Below are 22,655 nucleotides of genomic sequence, written 5' to 3'. Positions count from 1 at the left end.
TGTCTTCACTTTGTCTCATGGATGCCTCCTTTCCATTATTTTGATCTCCCTTGTAATGCCTTCTCCTCTGAGATGCCTTTTTGAACTGCTCTAACTAGTCACCTCCATCACCACCATGCTGTCACTCTGTATCACATTACCCTATTATATACTTTGTTCATACTACTTTAGTAGTGTGGGATTATTTTATATCTTTTTTGTTTATCTTTTTCCTTTATTACAATATACGTTCTTTGATGGCAAAGAATTCATGTGCCTTTTGGACCACTGTATCCCTAAAGACTCGAATAGTTCCTGACACATGATAAGGGACTTAATATTTTTGACCATCTGTTTACTGGGCACTGAACTGTGAATTGTGGTTCATGGGCAAATAAGTAGAAAAATTATTATCCCTTTCCTGGAGGAAACTGGATAAATGGATTTAAGATATTCCTATTATCATTGTCTTTTCCTAGATGGAGCAAGAGTAGGTCAGGGGCCCAGTGATACCTGGGGCATGGTTTAGAGGGAAAAATTAAGGAAGAATATTATACCAAAATACTTTATAATAATTATATCACCCTATTCAACTGAAATTCTCATATCATTCTTTTTCGGTCAAATTTTGGGAAGGCCTATTACAATGCAAGTGAGCGTGATTAAAATAGTAACCCATATGTGTAGATTATAGAAACCAACGTTGTTGATTATCTACATTATGGTTTTCAAACATTTTAAGCGGTAGAACCTTTTTTTCAAATCAAAAGCCTACCCAGAAGCCCAATAAACATGGGTAAAAATGGCTGATATTCTGGCTGAAGTGGTGTGGAAGAACTGGTACCTTGCACACCAAGCACTTCTCCTAACTCCCGTCCCTCCAGCCAGTACCTGCAGCACCACCCAGAGCTGCACAGAGCAAGGTTTGAAAATCACAAATCTCAGACTAAGTCCTTCATTTCAGAAACTGAGACCCAGAGAGCTGAAGTGACTTATCCAAAGTTATGTAATTACTGTCAACCAAAGGACTGAAGCCCAGCTCTCTGAATCCTAGAGCACTGTGCTTTCAACTGTTTTATCTGGTATTCCTGAAGGATAAATTCTATAGAATAGATTAGCTCCTAGACGTGGGAGTCCCTCTAGGGAGAGAAATGTCAGAGGCTTTCAGTATCCAGAGGGTCTTGCTTCAAATTCTGTGGCTCCTTCAGGACCGTGTACATGGAGCATTGCCTCAGAAGACGTCTCTTCCCACTTGGAAATCATCTCGAACTTGTCTCATAAATAAAGAAATGGGACTACTTTCTCCAAATATTTATTTTATAATGACTTCATTGCTCTGAATTTCCATGCATCACAGAGAACTTTTAACCATTAGATGTCTTGACTTCCTGCTTGTGAAAAGTGGCATGACTCTGATCAAGGAGGGTAGCTCCTTTTCATAAGTATTTTTGTGTTTATTTGTAAGTGGAAGCCCAAATTAGAAATAACTGATTTGGTTGAGTTGCTGGTTGATAAATCAGCCATAGCGCAGATTTTCTCTTGCTAATTGAGAGTTCAGAGCCAACAGCATCTGGCATGATAGCAAACACTTAATAGATGTCTTTAATTAAGTGAATAAATTAAAGCGATATGTTTTATCTAGCAAATAAAGTTTAACAATATATTAATCTGATTTCTGACTACAGATTGGGGCGAGTGGACATTATTTGTGCCATATGCAATTGTTATATCCCAGGCATCAATAATGCCCACATTGAGATCCTGAAAAGTGTCCTTTATGGCAAGATATTGGATGTAACTGTGAAAGTCACTAAATCTCTCCACATCATTGTGCATCTCCCTGCTGTTTTCTGCCTTGATGATAACCATAGTGTCTGGGCTTCTCAGAAGAAGGCACTGAACTGCATCATGGACATTGAGGGCCCTTCGGATAAAAACATCAATGGGAAAGGGTCTGAAGTGCTGGCCCAGAGAAATAACAATGATAGTATTTTTTTCTCCTCCAGTTCTGTCAATAACCTGAGCGATGTACTCAATCTCTTTGACTGAATAGGTCAGTGATCCAATCAAGGGGTAACCATGCTTTTGCCACTGGATGTTGATATTCTTGTCCAAGTCCACAGCAAATTGGTTTTGAAATTTTCCAAATTCATGCAGATCCACTGACTTCAGGGCTGATGACAAACAGGCAATCCCAAAATGAAAGGAAAAAAAGTTCCAAAGGTCGTAAACATAGAAGAAAAGATTTGGTGTTTATGATTAAATAAGTTAATCCTGACTAATTTATTATAGGTTTAAATGAGAGAATAGTTTGAAAATTATTGAGCAGCCAAAAGTGTTAATACAAATAAGAAATTATATCTGCCCCTCTGTAGAACCATGTAGAACCAAATCGACTGGCGATGGAGAGCAATGATATCACTTCACTGGAGGATGATGGAGTCACTTTTGTGGGTATTAGTTTTGTACATTTTGCTAACTATAGACTAAGTTCATTTGAAGATAGAGAAAAATACCAATTGATGTCTTTATATTTCAAAAAACAAGTAACTCTATTTTCCCAAGTCCTCTGTAAGTTCCCTTAAGACTGGAATTATATTTTATACTTCTGTGTTTCTTTTACATGTGCATGAAATGGTACTGAATACATCATCTACAATAATATTACTATTCATTTGTGAAGGAGTTTACAGTTTACAAAGCATTTATTAGGACTGATAGATTCATTTACTTCAAAGCTCAATATATATGCATATATATATTTGATTGCCATATTATAGAAAAGAAAACCAAGAGATGAAATGACCTGTTCAAATTACACAACTAGTAAGTGACAGAATCTGTACCTAAACTTGAAGTTTCTCCCAGTTCTTGTGAAAGTAGTCTACCCAATCTTAAAACTTTTGAAAAGTATAATATGGATAGAAGAAAATGAAGTCCCTACATTTATCATCGTATTAATTAGACCCTTGTCAAACTATCAAGGCCAGCTGCTTTGTAGCTAGAACTTCTGAGGAAAATGTGTAGTAAAGGATTATTAATGCTTTGTAACATGTATCATCTTAGAAGTAAAGGGCTGCACTTAAAGTCTTAACCAGTGTGGTTTGCAAATAGTGATGCTGGAGGGTTGGGTGGAGGAAAAGGGCAGAATTTTTTCTTTGTTCCGTTTCTAACATATTTCAATTTCCTTTTCCAAAGCACACTATAGCCATACAATTTAACTTTTAACAATATGTGCAACAGATGTTTTGCTACCACAACTTGAAAGGTCAGCCAATAGGGTAGGTAACTCAATAATTTAGTACTTTCTATAAACTAAGAGACCCACAGTTATAGGATGTGATGCTAGAGGTTATCACCAGACCCTTAATTTTATAGATGAGGAAACTGAGGTCTGGCGGAGTTTAGTCATTTACCAGAGGTCACAATTTAAAACTCTCCCCTTCTGTTGGAGGGGATCCAAGGCCCTATTGATTTTCCCTTTTTACTGGGAGAATCAGCTTACACCCTAAGTTGGAGATCACAAGAGTGGCATCCTGTCAGGAAGGCCAGCAGGGAGCCACACCAGCTGCACTGTCCCCAGTGGTAAAAGCCAGGGTCCAGGACAGGCAGTGACAGTTTTCCAGGTAAGAGTGCTAAGATCTACTAGTGGATTCTGAATTATTATTGATGCATTCTTGGTTTAGTAAAAAGAGCAACTAGACTAGGATTCTAGCAAATGGATTCTAGCCCCAACTCTGATATGAACTAATGATAATAATTGCAATAGCTATTGTTTACTGGGTACTTTCTGAGTGCTCATGTGTCTTGCAATGTGTTAAATATTTTATAACCATTACCTCATTTACTCTTTATAACCACCGCCAGATGCTGTTGTTATTTTTAGTTCATTGATGAGGAAAATAAGTACTATGCCCAAGGTCATGGCTTCTAAGTGGCACAGTCTAGGTCTGTTAGGCTCCAAAGCCCCTACTTTTAACCACTGTGCCTACCTGATATGAAGCCATTACCTCACTCCTAGCATCTGTCCTTCCATGAAATAATAATAGTGATGACAGCTTACACCAAAGAGAACTTAGTATGTAGCAAACAGTATTCTAAATGCATTGTGTATATTACCTCATTTTACCAGGTGGGTACTATTTTCATCTCTGTTTTACAGATGAGGAAATTAAGGACAAAATCACTATGTAGTTATGTAACTTGCCCAAGCCCATCCAGCTAGGACATGTAGAGGCCATATTTTGATCCCAAGACATCTGGATTTAGAATCCACACCCTTAATCATCATGCCATCTGTAGAAGTTGGACAATATAATATCTTATTATCGTCTGCTCTGTCCATGATTTTCTGAGCATGCTGGGTAAATATTGAAGTGTGAATTTTGCAGGGATAGGCATGGAGTAAACCTTTTTCTACACTGTCTCCCTTCTAGTCAATAAGTGTATTCTTTTAAAGAAAAGACAATGATGTCTTGTGAAAAGTGTTGGTGTGTTGTGATTAACAAATATGAAAAAGAAGAGGCATTTCCCATATTCATTTCTCCCCTTGAAATGAAAAAGATGTTTCTGAAAGGGATATGAGTAATAGCTTAGACAGGCATACTGTTGATACTGCTTTTGAAGTATTCCATCCACTGGCGGATCATGGAATCTCCCATTAGATGTATGAATTTTCCTCTCAGGCATTCTTTCATTTCGATTGGAGCCAAACTACAGGAGACAGGATTCCATGTGTCTTTCCAGACATGTCCACTGGGGATTGTGGATGCCATTCCAAACTTGCATTTCTTTTTCATTGGAGCTGTCTTTTCTGCTAAAGAATCCACAAGATAGGATCTTCTAAAATATCACTTTACCCATCAGTATTTATTAAGAACCAACTGTCTTTTCTAAGTATCCTTTTAATAGGGTGTGAGGATGGAGGAAAAGCCTTATTGAAGCATCATTATCTTAATGGAATACTTATTTTTCAGAAAAAATTTCCTCTGATAAGAATTTTCTAAATGATACCCATTAATGTTCATTATAGAGAACATGTTTTCTCCCAGAAAAAAGGCCTTCTAGGTAAAATTTAAGTATTTGTTTGCCTTCTTATGAAAGGAAAGACATCAATTCTTGCTTAGTCATGAAAACTCAATTATCTTGTCATTTTATCCCACTTTACCCCCAAGTTTATCACACACTGTCCCAGTGTTTTTTTGTTTTTGTTTTTTTTGTTTAAAGAGCTCAGCTTTTTATTGAATGTGTTACTAAAGAGGTTTAGTCAAAAAGACCAAAGCCCATGTCATCATCAGACTCTTCAGATTCTTCTTTCTTTGCTTCCACTTTCTTCTCTTCAGCTGGGGCAGCAGTGGTGGGGCGGGCGGGCCCTCCTGCTGGGGCAGGTCCACCAGTCCCCACGTTGCAGATGAGGCTTCCGATGTTGACATTCGCCAAAGCCTTTGCAAACAAGCCTGGCCAGAAAGGTTCAACATTTACACCGGCTGCTTTAATGAGGGCATTGATCTCATCCTCCGTGACCGTCACCTCAGCGTCGTGCAGGATGAGGGCCAAGTAGATGCAGGTGAGCTCCGAGACGGAGGCCATGGTGCGGGCGAGTGCTACATGGGGGCTGCCGGGTGCGGTGCTAGTCACCAGATGAAGTGAGGGCCTCTCCCCAACGCGGCCTTAGCTTCCTCGGAAGGATTGAGCACCTTAGCGGCAGCAGAGGACTGTCATAGTGTCTTAAATGCCACAATCAAACTGTAAATCCTTTGAGTTAAGTGCATGGAGATATAAAAAAAATTAACAACTAATTTGGTTTGGGACCTGAACAGTCCACATGGATATGGCTATAGGCTGGAGCAGAGTCCTGGAGGTCCAGAACAGGCCAGGTATTAACCCGTTAGTCACTGGTTTGTGAAGAGTCTGGGAATCTGATGGACTGATGTATCTAGCCTTGGTGGTCTTGGGGCAGTGATTATTCACCAACCAAAGGAAGTGGTTTAATGTTTTAATAACCGGTATGAGTATCCTTGTGTATCCTGGGTGAAAAATGCCATTTCTACCTGTAGGTACGTATATACACTTCAGTGTAAATGAGTTCAGTAGCAATTAACAAGCTGTTAATGTCGAACTTAAAGGGACACAAAAGTTCTTGCCTTAAATCATTTTAGATAGTGATTTCCTAGGATGTTTTGAGCCAAAGAAATTGAAGAGCAATTAATAAATACAAGTGTGGAAGTGCTATTTTGTATGTTAAAATGTTTGAAAGGTGGCAAAGACAAAGAGGGGGAAATTGTAATGAATTGACTTATAGAGGGCAGGTTAGAGACCTCTAGATGGTGATTCTTGTGTTTGTAGCAATGTGGGAAGTGCTGACGGTGGTGGTTTGGGAATAAGACCTAGGTGCAAACTGGGAGAGAGTTTTGACATTTGAAGGTTGTTGTGTCTGATGGGCAGGTAATCTGTTGCCTGATAGATAATGATAAGATTGATGATGAGAGTTATATTTATTTATTTATTTATATTATTTTTATTATTTTTGGCTGTGTTGGGTCTTTGTTACTGCGCGCAGGCTTTCTCTAGTTGTGGCGAGCGGGGGCTACTCTTTGTTGCGGTGCACGGGCCTCTTATTGCGGTGGCTTCTCTTGTTGCGGAGCACGGACTCTAGGCACGCGGGCTTCAGTAGTTGTGGCATGCGGGCTCAGTAGTTGTGGCTCATGGGCTCTAGAGCGCAGGCTCAGTAGTTGTGGCTCACGGGCTTAGTTGCTCCGCGGCATGTGGGATCTTCCTGGACCAGGGCTCAAACCCGTGTCTCCTGCATTGGCAGGTGGATTCTTAACCACTGCATAATGAGAGTTATAAAACAGGTTTATGATTCCAGTCATTTATTCACTTAGGTAACTGGCATCTTGGCCTACCATAGACCAGCCTGATGAGCAGAGTAACAATAGGACTGGTAATAGTGAATAAGTCCACAAAAAGAAGAAATGCTTTAAATGGGACTAGTACTAAGTACCACCCGTCAGACACAGGGAGAACTTACTGTTGCATTTGGAGACAGTAATGGCGTCAAACTTTTCCATCATCTCTATACCCACATTTGACCTTAACGAGACAAATATAGAAATTAATCTACAGGTGGCCCCAAGATCAGGAAACACAAGAAGCCACATTACCCATTGCTTCAGTTATTTCTCGTGATAATGACTGACTACTTTGCCCACAGTTCCAAACCATTTATTAAATTTCCATTTCTTGGCCTATTAGTCCAGGGAGTACAGATCCCCAGAAAGTGTCCAAGGTAATTTTTTGAGCAGCAGAAAGAATATATTAGAGCCCATGCGTATTCACACATGTATATTTCTCCTCCTCTTTTCATTTTTATTTTATTTATATTTTTTGTTTCAATGATAAGGGTTAAATATCCAAAACCTTTAGGGACTACTGGAGAGTGGGCACTGTCCCCAAATGAATTCACAGACCTTTTCTAAAATGGCTCTTCACAGAGTCCCGAGGTTGATGTACTCATAGCAGTTTCCTTTAGATCAACAGATAGGCCAAATCATTACTATATTTGCCCAGGTAGTCTCCAGAAATAATTATTTACCTTTCAAAGAGGCTTCTTTCTTGTTTGCTAAGATAAGACACTTCCTTGTTTTTGGAATGCATGTGGGTGAGTGCAGCACAGGGTATATGTGGAGGCTTCACGCAGTAGAAGGCTTCTTGGTCTCGACTATCCAGGTACATAGTTCAGCACTTGAATTTAAAACCAGGGCGCAATCAGTATTGACATGGGAGGTCCCCCTGGCAAACTGGCCTGTGAAGATCACCCTGTCATAGCCTTGGTTCCTTGCCCTCCAGAGAGCCGACACCCCTTCACTGGGGAGGATGAGCAGGAGAGACAGAGACACCCGGCCCTCCCAGAACAGGGTGAAGCTGACAAGGTAGGTGCCATTGTTGAAGTCTGTCACCTTTCCCGAAGCGCCTGCCTTCAGGGCTGGGGAGGACATCCTGGCCCTCAGGAAATGCCCTCCATATTCCTTCCTGCGTCCCAAGTGGTCCCTCACCTCCAGCAGGACGTCTAGCTGATCCCCCCTGCAGTATGTGTCTTGACGGCTGAGGAGGGTGGCTTTGCTGTGTTTGGTGCTGGTGGTGGAGCTCACGTGGGTGAAGGGTCTGGGTGAGATCAGCTGATCTAGTTTCTCCATGATCCCCTTTATTCTCAGCTCAGTCTCTGTTGGTGAAACCGCTGGATGCGGTGGTGCTTCAGGACATGATTTCATGATGAAATTCCAGTGATTGAGGGAGATGGGCAACTTGAGTACAGTCCATAACTGAAATGACAAGGAATACAATAAAGAACAAAGAAAATGTGCCTATTTAATGTAATAATTTTGGTAGCTTAGCCAACTTCTCTTTTATAAAATGATGGGAGGTACAAAAATTAAAAATATATTGAGATTTCACTATCTCTGTTTTTTTTTTTTGGCTGCACCACATGGCTTGCAGGATTTTAGTTCCCTGACCAGGGATTGAACTCCAGGGTCCTTGGGAGTGAAAGTGCAGAGTCCTAAGCACTGGACTGCCAGGGAATTCCCATCACTGGCTAATCTATTTCGAATGAGCCACTCCACCCTAAAGAGCCCTGGGATCTTCTTCCTTAAAGTGGTGATCATAGAATATACTTTCACTGGGCAGTTGTGGAGACCAAATGAGAAAATGCTTTTTAACTGCATAGCAGAGAACAAATGTTTATTGTTCTATTATTTTCTATCTTAAAACTAGAATTCAGTCATTTAAATAAATCCTTAAGAAAATGTTTAAGAAGCATGGAAATTTTATGTAATATACAATTATCTATTTTTTTCTATTTCACTTTTTACACTTTGATTAAAGAGTCTGTGATATTTATTAGTAATTTTCAGATTGCTTTAGCTAACAGCACATAAGAAGCATAGGCTTATAAAATATTTATTTTCTAATCATAAAATAACGCTGATTTATTATTAAAAACGAGAGAATGCCACAACGCCATAGGAAATAAAAGTCAGTCACAATCACACCAACCACTGATAACTACTGTTACCATTTGGGTGATTTTATCTCATCCTCTGTATAACAATTTCACGTGATTGTGAACAAACTGAATATTTACCAATGAATTTTGATTTTTAAAAAAAGTGTAATTAAAAACTTTCCACCTTATGTCAAAGGCCCACATAATATTCCAGCCTATGGAATATTTCACCTATTCCTATCTTTTTAGATATTTATTGCATTCAGCTTTTCTCTATTACTTATGATTCTGTAAAGAACACTTTTTGGTATAAATCTTTCATAATAATATCTCCAAATTTCCAATAAAGGCAGAGTAGCTTGTACTGGACTCAGTTACTATGATTAACATTGTTACTGTTTTATTATTTGACATGTGAAGATTTTAAAAAATAAAAACATTTTAATTTATCAAATAATAGACAGTAATAGCAAACATTTAGTATGTGCCAGGTACAATGCTAAATGTTTTTCATATGTTAGCCCATTAATCCTCACACTAATATATGGGGTATTTATTTTTATGACCCAATTTTCAGATGATGAAACTGGTTCACAGCGAAGTTAAGGGACTTAGCCAAGCTTGTATAGCTAGTCAGCAACAGAGTCAGGTTTTAATCCCAGGCAAGTATCTCTAAAAATGAGCTACCCAGTGTTGCAAACATGCAGTAAGACTAAAATTCTCTTTCACTGTTGGCTTAGGTGTGAATGGCACCACATTTCTGGAAAACAGTTCTATAGCATGTACTAAGACCTTTAACAATGTTCACTGCATTTACCAATAACTCTATTTCTGAGAACTCAGCGAATCATAGTAATATCTCCAAATTTCCAATAAAGGCAGAGTAGCTTGTATTGGACTAATTCTCCTGTAGAGAACAGTGATAAACTCTACACCCCTACCCCCAAATCTTCTCTTTTAAAAGCACTGGAGAGTGACCACAAGCAGACAGACACTGGAGGAGAGTTGAAACTTGGAAGAAGGGACAACACTGGACTTGCATTTTAAAAAGTGCTGGGACTTCCTCAGCAGTCTAGTGGTTAAGACTCCACACTTCCACTGCAGGGGGCACAGGTTCGATTCCTGGTAGGGGAACTAAGATCCCACATGCCAGTGGCAGGATCAAAAAGAAAAAAAAAAAAACAACTGCTAACTAAAGTTCTTCAAGCTGAAGTGAAATTACACCAAAAAGACACATAGATCTTCAGGAAGGAATGAAAAGCACCAGTAATGATAAATATATGTATTAATATAAAATACTGTGTGTTTATCTCCTAGTTTCTTTAAAGTGCATATAATTATTTAAGAACTACAATTTTGTAATAATATGACAACTATAGCATAAAGAATGGGGGGAATAAATGGAAATAAATGGTTGAAAGGTTATTACAGATTACATGAAGTAGCACAATATTAACTCTAAAAGTGAAGAATGTGTACTGTAATCTCTAGAGAAACCACTTTAGAAAGACAACTTAGAGCTATAAAAATAATAGAGAAACTGAAAGCAAATACTAAAAAAAATCAACCCCAAATAAGGCAGGAAATGGGGAACAGAGGAATAAAAACCAGAATGGCTGAACAGAAAACAAATAGCAAAATGGTGGACCTAAATCCACCCATATTAATAATTCCATTAAAAGTAAGTAGACTAAACACTTCATTAAAAGGCAGAGATAATACTCTTCCTGGGATTAAAGTAGTGTAATCAAACTCAAAAGAAAAAAAATACTGTTTTGGAATAGTTAGAGTGTGAAGATTTTTTTTTAAAATTAATTAATTAATTACTTATATATATATTTTTGGCTGTGTTGGGTCTTCGTTTCTGTGCGAGGGCTTTCTCTAGTTGTGGCAAGCGGGGGCCACTCTCCATCACGGTGCGTGGGCCTCTCACTGTCGCGGCCTCTCCCGCTTCGGAGCACAAGCCCCAGACGCGCAGGCTCAGCAGTTGTGGCTCACGGGCCTAGCCGCTCCGCGGCATGTGGGATCTTCCCAGACCAGGGCTCGAACCCGTGTCCCCTGCATTGGCAGGCAGACTCTCAACCACTGTGCCACCAGGGAAGCCCCGAGTGTGAAGATTTTTAAAAGACAGTATGTATAAATAAAATAATGTTCTGTAGTCAATGCATTCATTTATGTATATTTTAATATTTTGAAATATTTAAAATATTTTGATATCAAAAGTTATAGTTTGGCATTAAAATTTATGGTTTTATCAAATTTTGGAAGAATTTTTATTAAATGAATTTGTGATCAATGTTTCAATATTTGAGATAATTCATTTATAAAAAGGTGAAGCTGTTATATTTTCACCTATGTGATTAGTAATACATTCTAGAAAAAAAGTTTTACTAGAATGATATCTAATAAATGAAGTGTTAAATTTTTTTTAAAAGGCAAAGATAAAACAGCAAGACCCAACTATTTGCTATCTACAAGGAATGTAGTTTAAGTATAAAGATACCTATAGGTTGAAAGTGAATGGATGGAAAACAATATACCATGTAAGCATAAAAAAGCTAACATTAATGTTAAAGTAGATTTCAAGACAAAGAGTATCACCAGACATAAAGATGGACATTTCTTAGTGATAACAGGGTCAACTAGTCTGAAAACAGCAACCTTAAATGTGTACGTGCCTACATATCCATGTATTTATATGTGAAACAAAATGGACAGAACTAAAGGGAGAAATAGAAAAATCCACAATCAGGATCAGAAATTAAAAACATCTCTCTCAGTAGTTGCTACAGGAACTAAATTAAAAACTGAGTAAATACCAAATGTAAAATAGTTAGCTAGTGGGAAGAGCTGCATAGCACAGGGAGATCAGCAGGGTGAGATAAGGAGGGTGGGAGGGAGGCGAAAGAAGGAGGGGATATGTGGATATATGTATACATATAGCTGATTCACTTTGTTATACAGCAGAAACTAACACAACATCGTAAAGCAATTATACTCCAATAAAGATGTTAAAAAAAAAAAAGAGTAAGTACCTAGAGGATCTGAACATTATCATAGTAACATCTTTTAACCATAGAGTACATTATCAGATGTTTTTAAACTGCTACAACTTCACATGAAAATTATAAGTGATTTTCAGTATGGTAGAATAATATTCTCTGCACAATTTTTTTTTTAGTAGAAAAATAACAGGAAAATTCTGATTCAAGGTGGAGGAGTAAGCACATATTATAGCCTCGATTTCCTACCATAAAATTGTATAAATGGCAGAAAAGAACTTAAAAATTTCTAATTATTCTGGGAAATAGGAAGAGATACCTTATATGGACCAGCACTTATAAGCAGTCTCCTGAAGAATGAAATGCAGATGAGATTAGATCAAAGAAGGAAACCATGGCTCCAATGCATGTAGATGAGGCTTTGGCAAAAGAAGGAAGTCCCTGCAGGGACATTACCAACATGGAGGAGGGTGATAACTGGAGTAAAAAGGGGTGAAGGGGAGGCTCACAGGAGGACAAACCAAGTGGTTGACACCTCCTTATTTCCCCACCCATGCCTGGGCCAGACAGCTAGAAACAGGGACTTCTGTACTCTGGTGAGAGTAAAAACTACAGATATTTAAGCTGGAGAGGTTGGTAGGACCCAGTGTGCCTGGCAACACTTTAGAAAAATGGGGACCATTTATTGCCCTGCAGCACTTTTTGCATCTCTGCCACAAACATGCTGGAGCAAACAGGTAACAGCACTCCAGACTGGCCACCACAGAACCTCAGGTGTAAGAATGTACACAACCAAGAATTAGCAAAAAATTTTCATGAAAGGTAACTCATGAGAGGGACTTCCCTAGTGGTCCAGTGGTTAATACTCCATGCTTCCACTGCAGGGGGCACGGGTTGGATCCCTGGTTGGGGAACTAAGATCCCGCAAGCCACACGGCGTGGCCAAAAAAATAAAAAGTAACTCATGAGAGAGAGGTATCAAGTTCAACAAAGAGGAGACACCCAAGGGAACAGAATTAATAGAAAAATCAAAACAAAATTTTAGAACAAGTATACTTTCTGTCCTTAGAGAGATCTAGACAATATTGGATCTGTGAACTAATGAGTCTTTCAAGATCTTGGAAAGTAAAATCCTACTGTTCCTTATACAAAAGTCAGTTGGATTCCTTTACACCAGCAGTGAGCAATTAGAAAATGTATTTAAAAGGACACTATTCACAATAGCAACAAAAAAATTATGAAGTACCATGGTATCACTCTAACAAAATATGTGTAAGACCTGAATGCAAAAATTATAAAATTTAGTGAAAGATCTTGAAGAAGACCTGTATAGATGGAGAGAGATTACATGTTGATAAACAGCAAGATAATATTATAAACATATCAGTTTTCTCAATTTGATCTATATGGCTAATGTCATGCACTTATAATTTAAGTAGAATTTTTCACTAAATTTGACAGTCTGATTCTAAAATATATAAGAGAGAGTGAAGAGCCAAGACTGGCCGAAAACTAAAAAAGTTTTCAAAACGAATTATGAAGCTCTGTTAATTATAGCCATGTGGTATTGATACAGGGAAGACAAATTGATCAATGGAGTAGAACGAAGAGCCCACAAAGGGACCTGTATGTATTAGAGATTTTGATATACAACAAAAATGACATGATAAATCAGGTTGGAAAGGAAGGATTACAAAATAAAAAGAGCTGAAAAAGTGATTATCCATATGGAAATAAAAGAAAAATCAGCAAAAAGAAAAAAAATCCAAGTACATTACAGGGCTAAATGTCTAAAGCAACCTTTAAAACTTTAAGTAGAATATTTAGGTAAATAATTTGATGTTGACATAGGGAAGGGTTTATTAGTACTCAAGAAGTATTTTTTTTTTTTTTAGTTGTTTTGTTTGTTTGTTTATACTGCAGGTTCTTATTAGTCATCAATTTTATACACATTAGTGTATACATGTCAATCCCAATCGCCCAATTCAGCACACCACTATCCCCACCCCACCGCAGTTTTCCCCCCTTGGTGTCCATATGTCTGTTCTCTACATCTGTGTCTCAACTTCTGCCCTGCAAACCGGCTCATCTGTACCATTTTTCTAGGTTCCACATACATGCGTTAATATACAATATTTGTTTTTCTCTTTCTGACTTACTTCACTCTGTATGACAGTCTCTAGATTCATCCACGTCTCAACAAATGACTCAATTTCGTTCCTTTTTATGGCTGAGTAATATTCCATTGTATATATGTACCACAACTTCTTTATCCATTCATCTGTTGATGGGCATTTAGGTTGCTTCCATGACCTGGCTATTGTAAATAGTGCTGCAATGAACATTCGGGTGCATGTGTCTTTTTGAATTACGGTTTTCTCTGGGTATATGCCCAGTAGTGGGATTGCTGGGTCATATGGTAATTCTATTTTTAGTTTTTTAAGGAACCTCCATATTGTTCTCCATAGTGGCTGTATCAATTTACATTCCCACCAACAGTGCAAGAGGGTTCCCTTTTCTCCACACCCTCTCCAGCATTTGTTGTTTGTAGATTTTCTGATGATGCCCATTCTAATTGGTGTGAGGTGATACCTCATTGTAGTTTTGATTTGCATTTCTCTAATAATTAGTGATGTTGAGCATCTTTTCATGTGCTTCTTGGCCGTCTGTATGTCTTCTTTGGAGAAATGTCTATTTAGGTCTTCTGCCCATTTTTGGATTGGGGTGTTTGTTTCTTTAATATTGAGCTGAATGAGCTGTTTATATATTTTGGAGATTAATCCTTTGTCCGTTGATTCATTTGCAAATATTTTCTCCCATTCTGAGGGTTGTCTTTTGGTCTTGTTTATGGTTTCCTTTGCTGTGCAAAAGCTTTGAAGTTTCATTAGGTCCCATTTGTTTATTTTTGTTTTTATTTCCATTACTCTAGGAGGTGGATCAAAAAAGATCTTGCTGTGATTTATGTCAAAGAGTGTTCTTCCTATGTTTTCCTCTAAGAGTTTTATAGTGTCCAGTCTTACATTTAGGTCTGTAATCCATTTTGAGTTTATTTTTGTGTATGGTGTTAGGGAGTATTCTAATTTCATTCTTTTACATGTAGCTGTCCAGTTTTCCCAGCACCACTTATTGAAGAGACTGTCTTTTCTCCACTGTATATCTTTGCCTCCTTTGTCATAGATTAGTTGACCATAGGTGCGTGGGTTTATCTCTGGGCTTTCTATCTTGTTCCATTGATCTATGTTTCTGTTTTTGTGCCAGCACCATATTGTCTTGATTACTGTAGCTTTGTAGTATAGTCTGAAGTCAGGGAGTCTGATTCCTCCAGCTCCATTTTTTTCCCTCAAGACTGCTTTGGCTATTCGGGGTCTTTTGTGTCTCCATACAAATTTTAAGATGATTTTTTCTAGCTCCGTAAAAAATGCCATTGGTAATTTGATAGGGATTGCATTGAATCTGTAGATTGCTTTGGGTAGTATAGTCATTTTCACAATGTTGATTCTTCCAATCCAAGAACATGGTATATCTCTCCATCTGTTGGTATCATCTTTAATTTCTTTCATCAGTGTCTTATAGTTTTCTGCATACAGGTCTTTTGTCTCCCTAGGTAGGTTTATTCCTAGGTATTTTATTCTTTTTGTTGCAATGGTAAATGGGAGTGTTTCCATAATTTCTCTTTCAGATTTTTCATCATTAGTGTATAGGAATGCAAGAGATTTCTGTGCATTAATTTTGTATCCTGTAACTTTACCATATTCATTAATTAGCTCTAGCAGTTTTCTGGTGGCAGTTTTAGGATTCTCTGTGTATAGTATCATGTCATCTGCAAACAGTGACAGTTTTACTTCTTCTTTTCCAATTTGTATTCCTTTTATTTCTTTTTCTTCTCTGATTGCCGCGGCTAGGACTTCCAGAACTATGTTGAATAATAGTGGTGAGAGTGGACATCCTTGTCTCGTTCCTGATCTTAGAGGAAATGCTTTCAGTTTTTCACCGTTGAGAATGATGTTTGCTGTGGGTTTGTCATATATGGCCTTTATTATGTTGAGGTAGGTTCCCTCTATGCCTACTTTCTGGAGAGTTTTTATCATAAATGGGTGTTGAATTTTGTCAAAAGCTTTTTCTGCATCTATTGAGATGATCATATGGTTTTTATTCTTCAATTTGTTAATATGGTGTATCCCATTGATTGATTTGCGTATATTGAAGAATCCTTGCATCCCTGGGATAAATCCCACTTGATCGTGGTGTATGATCCTTTTAATGTGTTGTTGGATTCTGTTTGCTAGTATTTTGTTGAGGATTTTTGCATCTATATTCATCAGTGATATTGGTCTGTAATTTTCTTTTTTTGTAGTGTCTTTGTCTGGTTTTGGTATCAGGGTGATGGTGACCTCATAGAATGAGTTTGGGAGTGTTCCTTCCTCTGCAATTTTTTGGAAGAGTTTGAGAAGGATAGGTGTTAGCTCTTCTCTAAATGTTTGATAGAATTCACCTGTGAAGCCATCTGGTCCTGGACTTTTGTTTGTTGGAAGATTTTTAATCACAGTTTCAATTTCATTACTTGTGATTGGTCTGTTCATATTTTCTGCTTCTTCCTGGTTCAGTCTTGGGAGGTTATACCTTTCTAAGAATTTGTCCATTTCTTCCAGGTTGTCCATTTTATTGGCATAAAGTTGCTTGTAGTAGTCTCTTAGGATGCTTTGTATTTCTGCGGTGTCTGTTGTAACTTCTCCTTTTTCTTTTCTGATTTTATTGATTTGAGTCCTCTCCCTCTTTTTCTTGATGAGTCTGGCTAATGGCTTATCAATTTTGTTTATCTTCTCAAAGAACCAGCTTTTAGTTTTATTGATCTTTGCTATTGTTTTCTTTGTTTCTATTTCATTTATTTCTGCTCTGATCTTTATGATTTCTTGCCTTCTGCTACCTTTGGGTTTTGTTTGTTCTTCTTTCTCTAGTTTCTTTAGGTGTAAGGTTAGATTGTTTACTTGAGATTTTTCTTGTTTCTTTAGGTAGGCTTGTATAGCTATAAACTTCCCTCTTAGAACTGCTTTTGCAGCATCCCATAGGTTTTGGGTTGTCGTGTTTTCATTGTCATTTGTCTCTAGGTATTTTTTGATTTCCTCTTTGATTTCTTCAGTAATCTCTTGGTTATTTAGTAACGTATTGTTTAGCCTCCATGTGTTTGTGTTTTTTATGCTTTTTCCCCTGTAATTCATTTCTAATCTCATAGCGTTGTGGTCAGAAAAGATGCTTGATATGATTTCAATTTTCTTAAATTTACTGAGGCTTGATTTGTGACCCAAGATGTGATCTATCCTGGAGAATGTTCCGTGCGCACTTGAGAAGAACGTGTAATCTGCTGTTTTTGGATGGAATGTCCTATAAATATCAATTAAATCTATCTGGTCTATTGTGTCATTTAAAGCTTCTGTTTCCTTATTTATTTTCATTTTGGATGATCTGTCCATTGGTGTAAGTGAGGTGTTAAAGTCCCCCACTATTATTGTGTTACTATCAATTTCCTCTTTTATAGCTGTTAGCAATTGCCTTATGTAATGAGGTGCTCCTATGTTGGGTGCATATATATTTATAATTGTTATATCTTCTTCTTGGATTGATCCCTTGATCATTATGTAGTGTCCTTCCTTGTCTCTTGTAACATTCTTTATTTTAAAGTCTATTTTATCTGATATGAGTATAGCTACTCCAGCTTTCTTTTGATTTCCATTTGCATGGAATATCTTTTTCCATCCCCTCACTTTCAGTCTGTATGTGTCCCTAGGTCTAAAGTGGGTCTCTTGTAGACAGCATATATATGGGTCTTGTTTTTGTATCCATTCAGCAAGCCTGTGTCTTTTGGCTGGAGCATTTAATCCATTCACGTTTAAGGTAATTATCGATATGTATGTTTCTATGACCATTTTCTTAATTGTTTTGGGTTTGTTTTTGTAGGTCCTTTTCTTCTCTTGTGTTTCCCACTTAGAGAAGTTCCTTTAACATTTGTTGTAGAGCTGGTTTGGTGGTGCTGAATTCTCTTAGCTTTTGCTTGTCTGTAAAGCTTTTGATTTCTCCATCAAATCTAAATGAGATCCTTGCCGGGTAGAGTAATCTTGGTTGTAGGTTCTTCTCTTTCATCACTTGAAGTATATCATGCCACTCCCTTCTGGCTTGTAGAGTTTCTGCTGAGAAATCAGCTGTTAACCTTATGGGAGTTCCCTTGTATGTTATTTGTCGTTTTTCCCTTGCTGCTTTCAATAATTTTTCTTTGTCTTTAATTTTTGCCACTTTGATTACTATGTGTCTCTGCGTGTTTCTCCTTGGGTTTATCCTGTATGGGACTCTCTGCGCTTCCTGGACTTGGGTGGCTATTTCCTTTCCCATGTTAGGGAAGTTTTCGACTATAATCTCTTCAAATATTTTCTCGGGTCCTTTCTCTCTCTCTTCTCCTTCTGGGACCCCTATAATGCGAATGTTGTTGCGTTTAATGTTGTCCCAGAGGTCTCTTAGGCTGTCTTCATTTCTTTTCATTCTTTTTTCTTTAGTCTGTTCCGCAGCAGTGAATTCCACCATTCTGTCTTCCAGGTCACTTATCCGTTCTTCTGCCTCAGTTATTCTACTATTGATTCCTTCTAGTGTAGTTTTCATTTCAGTTATTGTATTGGTCATCTCTGTTTGTTTGTTCTTTAATTCTTCTAGGTCTTTGTTAATCATTTCTTGCATCTTCTCAATCTTTGCCTCCATTCTTATTCCAAGGTCCTGGATCATCTTCACTATCATTATTCTGAATTCTTTTTCTGGAAGGTTGCCTATCTCCACTTCATTTAGTTGTTTTTCTGGGGTTTTTTCTTGTTCCTTCATCTGGTATATAGCCCTCTGCCTTTTCATCTTGTCTATCTTTCTGTAAATGTGGTTTCTGTTCCACAGGCTGCAGGACTGTAGTTTTTCTTGCTTCTGCTGTCTGCCCTCTGGTGGTTGAGGCTATCTAAGAGGCTTGATGGGAGGCTCTGGAGGTGGGTAGAGCTGACTGTTGCTGTGGCGGTCAGAGCTCTGTAAAACTTTAATCCACTTGACTGTTGCTGGGTGGGGCTGGGTTCCCTCCCTGTTGGTTGTTTTGCCTGAGGCAACCCAACACTGGAGCCTACCCGGGCTCTTTGGTGGGGCTAATGGCAGACTCTGGGAGGGCTCACGCCAAGGAGTACTTCCCAGAACCTCCGCTGCCAGTGTCCTTGTCCCCACAGTGAAACAGAGCCAGCCCCCGCCTCTGCAGGAGACCCCCCAACACCAGCAGTTATGTCTGGTTCAGTCTCCCCCAGGGTCACTTCTCCTTCCCCTGGGTCCCGATGCACACACTATTTTGTGTACGCCCTCCAAGAGTGGGTTCTCTGTTTCCCCCAGTCCTGTCGAAGTCCTGCAATCAATTCCCACTAGGCTTCAAAGTCTGATTCTCTATGAATTCCTCCTCCCGTTGCCGGACCCCCAGGTTGGGAAGCCTGACGTGGGGCTCAGAACTTTCACTCCAGTGGGTAGACTTCTGTGGTATAAGTGCTCGCCAGTCTGTGAGTCACCCACCCAGCAGTTATGGGATTTGATTTTACTCTGATTGCGCCCCTCCTACCGTCTCACTGTGGCTTCTCCTCTGTCCTTGGACGTGGGGTATCCTCCTTGGTGAAGTCCAGTGTCTTCCTGTCGATGATTGTCCAGCAGCCAGTTGTGATTCTGGTGCTCTCGCAAGAGGGAGTGAGAGCACGTCCTTCTACTCCGCCATCTTGGTTAATCCTCAAGAAGTATTAACAGTAAAAAGTATTAACAGTATTAACAGTAACAGTATTAACATAAATTTTACTACATAAACATGAAAATATTCTGTTGTTCAGAGGTTCCTTAGAGAAGGTGTAAAGACAAGCTAAACATTGGAGAAGACTGCTGCAATGCAGATATAAGTGACAAAAGAAGAATGTGTACACACACACACACAATATTATCCTCTCCCATATCGCATGATTATTATCAAGTACCTTGGCTCTTTAAGGTGTGTAAGCTGTTGAAACTCCCCTACTACAATCTATAGGTCTGTTTGTTTGGACTTTCCTAGAACAGATGAAGTGTCAAGTAAAAATGTACTTTTGTAAAACACATAAAGAAAGCAGTTCCTACCTTTGTGGAGTTTTGGAAAACTGTAAAAGTGATCCAGGAGGCTAATATAAACAACAATACCAACAGTGACTTATGATTTGTTATTCTCATTGTCATCATTGGGATCCTAAAAGAGACAATACAAAAACAGGCACAAACCCACAAAACCAGAAAAGAAATGCAGAAATACTTGAAAAGTTTATGCTTCCTGATTCTCCAGGAGAATCAGGAGAATCTCTATGAGTTACTCCCAGAATTGAAACTTGGTCCTCCCGCTGCTCTTGCTGTCTCCCAGCTGCCTTTATTAGCTTGTACCTTCAAGAGAGAGTGCTATTCTGAGAATGGAGCCCACCATGGACTCTAAGAAATTGAGCAACTAAGGGCCTGATGGATGCAGGGTTGCTCATGTTTAGGGGAAGTTTCCAGGCTATGTGTCATCTAACAGCTTTCCTATTCTCTTCCCTTAAACACGAAGAGCAGACACAAAACATCCCAATAAATACTGACTGTGATAATCACATTATTCTGGGGCCCTTTTAATGTAACTTGATTTTTCCAGCTTCCTTTTTACTAATCTGTTAATAGGTTCCCCTTTCTTGTCTTACCAGCCTTTCTAGCACCCCTCAAGCTTGAAAAGATTTATTTTAAAATTCAGATTTCTCTCTTTCTTTAAAAAAATGTTTTAGGCTTTATCAACGTTTTCTCTGGTTACATCTTCATTTCTGTCTTTGCCGTGGAATTTCAAGTTATCTTTTAAAATCAGATGGCTTAAACACTGCCCTTCTAAAATTTTCTCATCTCAAAATTTTCTCTCCGCTAGAAGCGCCTCCTACCCTAGATCCCCAGTTTATACATAGACATTAGAAGTTTCTGCACCCAAGAATAAATGTTACTCCTTTCCCTGACCTCCCCAATTTTGCAAATATTTTCATACCTTTAGTTTAAAGACTTTGCTTAATTCCATACACAGGAACAATGGTGAGCTGGGTGGTAAGGCTTTGTTCTGAAGCCACTGGTGTATTACGGAGGTACCTCTCCTCTGTGCCAAGACATATCACAGGTGTAAATTGCAGTCTGCATGCTTTGAGCTTGGATCCAGAACCCTCTGCTTGTTTCAGGTAAGGTGAGTGTCAGGCTTGCCAGCTCCACCTTAAGGAGGTACCTGGATCACAGCTGCAGCTCTCAGTTCATGCAGAAGTGGGGAGGAGAAATGAAATTCTCAGTATGGTTAAATGAGATAATTTTAATGTTCTTAGACTTTATTAGTTAATTTTAGCAAGTGTACAATAAATACCTGACAAGAAAAAGTGTGAATGAATCTGGAAGTTTGAATGAACAGTCATCCGTGGGAAGCTGAACCACTTAATCTCCGTCTGAGCCTCGTCATCAAGACCCAGTTGCCAGATTCAAGTGCGTATTATCTAGTAGAGAGTAGGTACTCAGTAAAATTTGCTGAATTAAGAAAGAACCTGGCTTCCCTGGTGGCGCAGTGGTTGAGAATCTGCCTGCCAATGCAGGGGACATGGGTTCGAGCCCTGGTCTGGGAAGATCGCACATGCTGCGGAGCGACTAGGCCCGTGAGCCACAATTGCTGAGCCTGCGCGTCTGGAGCCTGTGCTCCGCAACAAGAGAGGCCGCGATAGTGAGAGGCCCGCGCACCGCGATGAAGAGTGGCCCCCACTTGCCGCAACTAGAGAAAGCCCTCGCACAGAAACAAAGACCCAACACAGCCATAAATAAATAAATAAATAAATAAATAAAATTAAAAAAAAAAAGAACCTCAAATACAATGTAGGCAAGACAATGATATTGATTCACTCTGAGACCAAGAGAGTGACCGCTTACAGTCATGGGTTTGAATCCATCTGGGATTTGTGTTCTTGAACCGGTAGAAATGGTGCCAGAAAGAGGATGTGCCCAGGACAAATGCACCAGTGCTCATAGGAAGCAGTAGCTGATTACGCTGTGGATCCTTCCGCAGTTTCATTAGTGCTGCCTCACACAGGAAGTTAAACATCTTTAAACATCTACACCAATCCTTTCAGTCATATGCATAAGCAAGAAATCAAGACCTATTTCACAAGGATCTTTAGGATTTTGATAATGCTCCCAACATCCTTGATCATGCTCTATGGAACTGGCCTTAACAATACTTTCTTATGTCTTTACATAATGACTGTTGGAAAAGCTGTTTTAACCTTATATGACTGGTCCAAGTTGCTCACTTCTTCCCTCGGGAGTCTCTAACAAGAGATAAATATTTGCAGTAGGTCTGGTTTGGCTGCTCCGTAGGAGACCGGCGCCAGCAACCACCCAAGTTCACAGCCTACTCTGAGACAAATGGATTTATGGATTTTAACTTTGCTTTAGTCATATCAATCTTGATATTTAATGTTAACCTGAGGTTGGTTTAATAGAAATGCTTGACTTGAGGACCTGGGAGCACAGAGGAGAGTTTAAATGATTTGTCCAGGTCATCCAGTGAGCTTTTTTTTTTTTTTTTAATTTATTTATTTATTTATATTTATTGTTGGCTG

At 38.8% G+C, this 22,655-nt stretch overlaps 2 protein-coding genes across 3 annotated transcripts; both read right to left on the bottom strand.

Annotated features, from left to right (window-relative positions):
• Nucleotides 1–1,617: 1,617 nt before the first annotated feature.
• Nucleotides 1,618–19,668, bottom strand: NXPE4 (neurexophilin and PC-esterase domain family member 4). The gene is given in 6 exon segments (XM_061202508.1): nucleotides 1,618–2,153; nucleotides 4,586–4,792; nucleotides 7,010–7,071; nucleotides 7,574–7,715; nucleotides 7,718–8,300; nucleotides 19,601–19,668. Coding segments are annotated over 5 exon segments (1,479 nt in total). The 5' UTR covers nucleotides 8,250–8,300; nucleotides 19,601–19,668.
• On the bottom strand, nucleotides 5,208–5,595 carry LOC133099058 (large ribosomal subunit protein P1-like). 2 transcript variants are annotated; one of them, XM_061202509.1, is made up of 2 exons: nucleotides 5,498–5,568; nucleotides 5,208–5,422 (listed from the first exon to the last, which is right to left on the bottom strand). In XM_061202509.1, exons 1-2 carry the CDS (start codon nucleotides 5,566–5,568, stop codon nucleotides 5,242–5,244), a joined length of 252 nt encoding a protein of 83 aa, XP_061058492.1. In that variant the 3' UTR covers nucleotides 5,208–5,241. The 2 variants fall into 2 exon arrangements, with proteins under 2 accessions (XP_061058492.1, XP_061058493.1); XM_061202510.1 differs by having other exon boundaries at nucleotides 5,208–5,595.
• Nucleotides 19,669–22,655: the final 2,987 nt, after the last annotated feature.

This window comes from Eubalaena glacialis, chromosome 10 (assembly GCF_028564815.1).
Source record: "Eubalaena glacialis isolate mEubGla1 chromosome 10, mEubGla1.1.hap2.+ XY, whole genome shotgun sequence".
In the NCBI taxonomy this organism is placed as follows: Eukaryota; Metazoa; Chordata; class Mammalia; order Artiodactyla; family Balaenidae; genus Eubalaena; species Eubalaena glacialis.
Note: the sequence above shows the minus strand (reverse complement) of the source record. Positions and strands in the feature narration are given on the sequence as shown.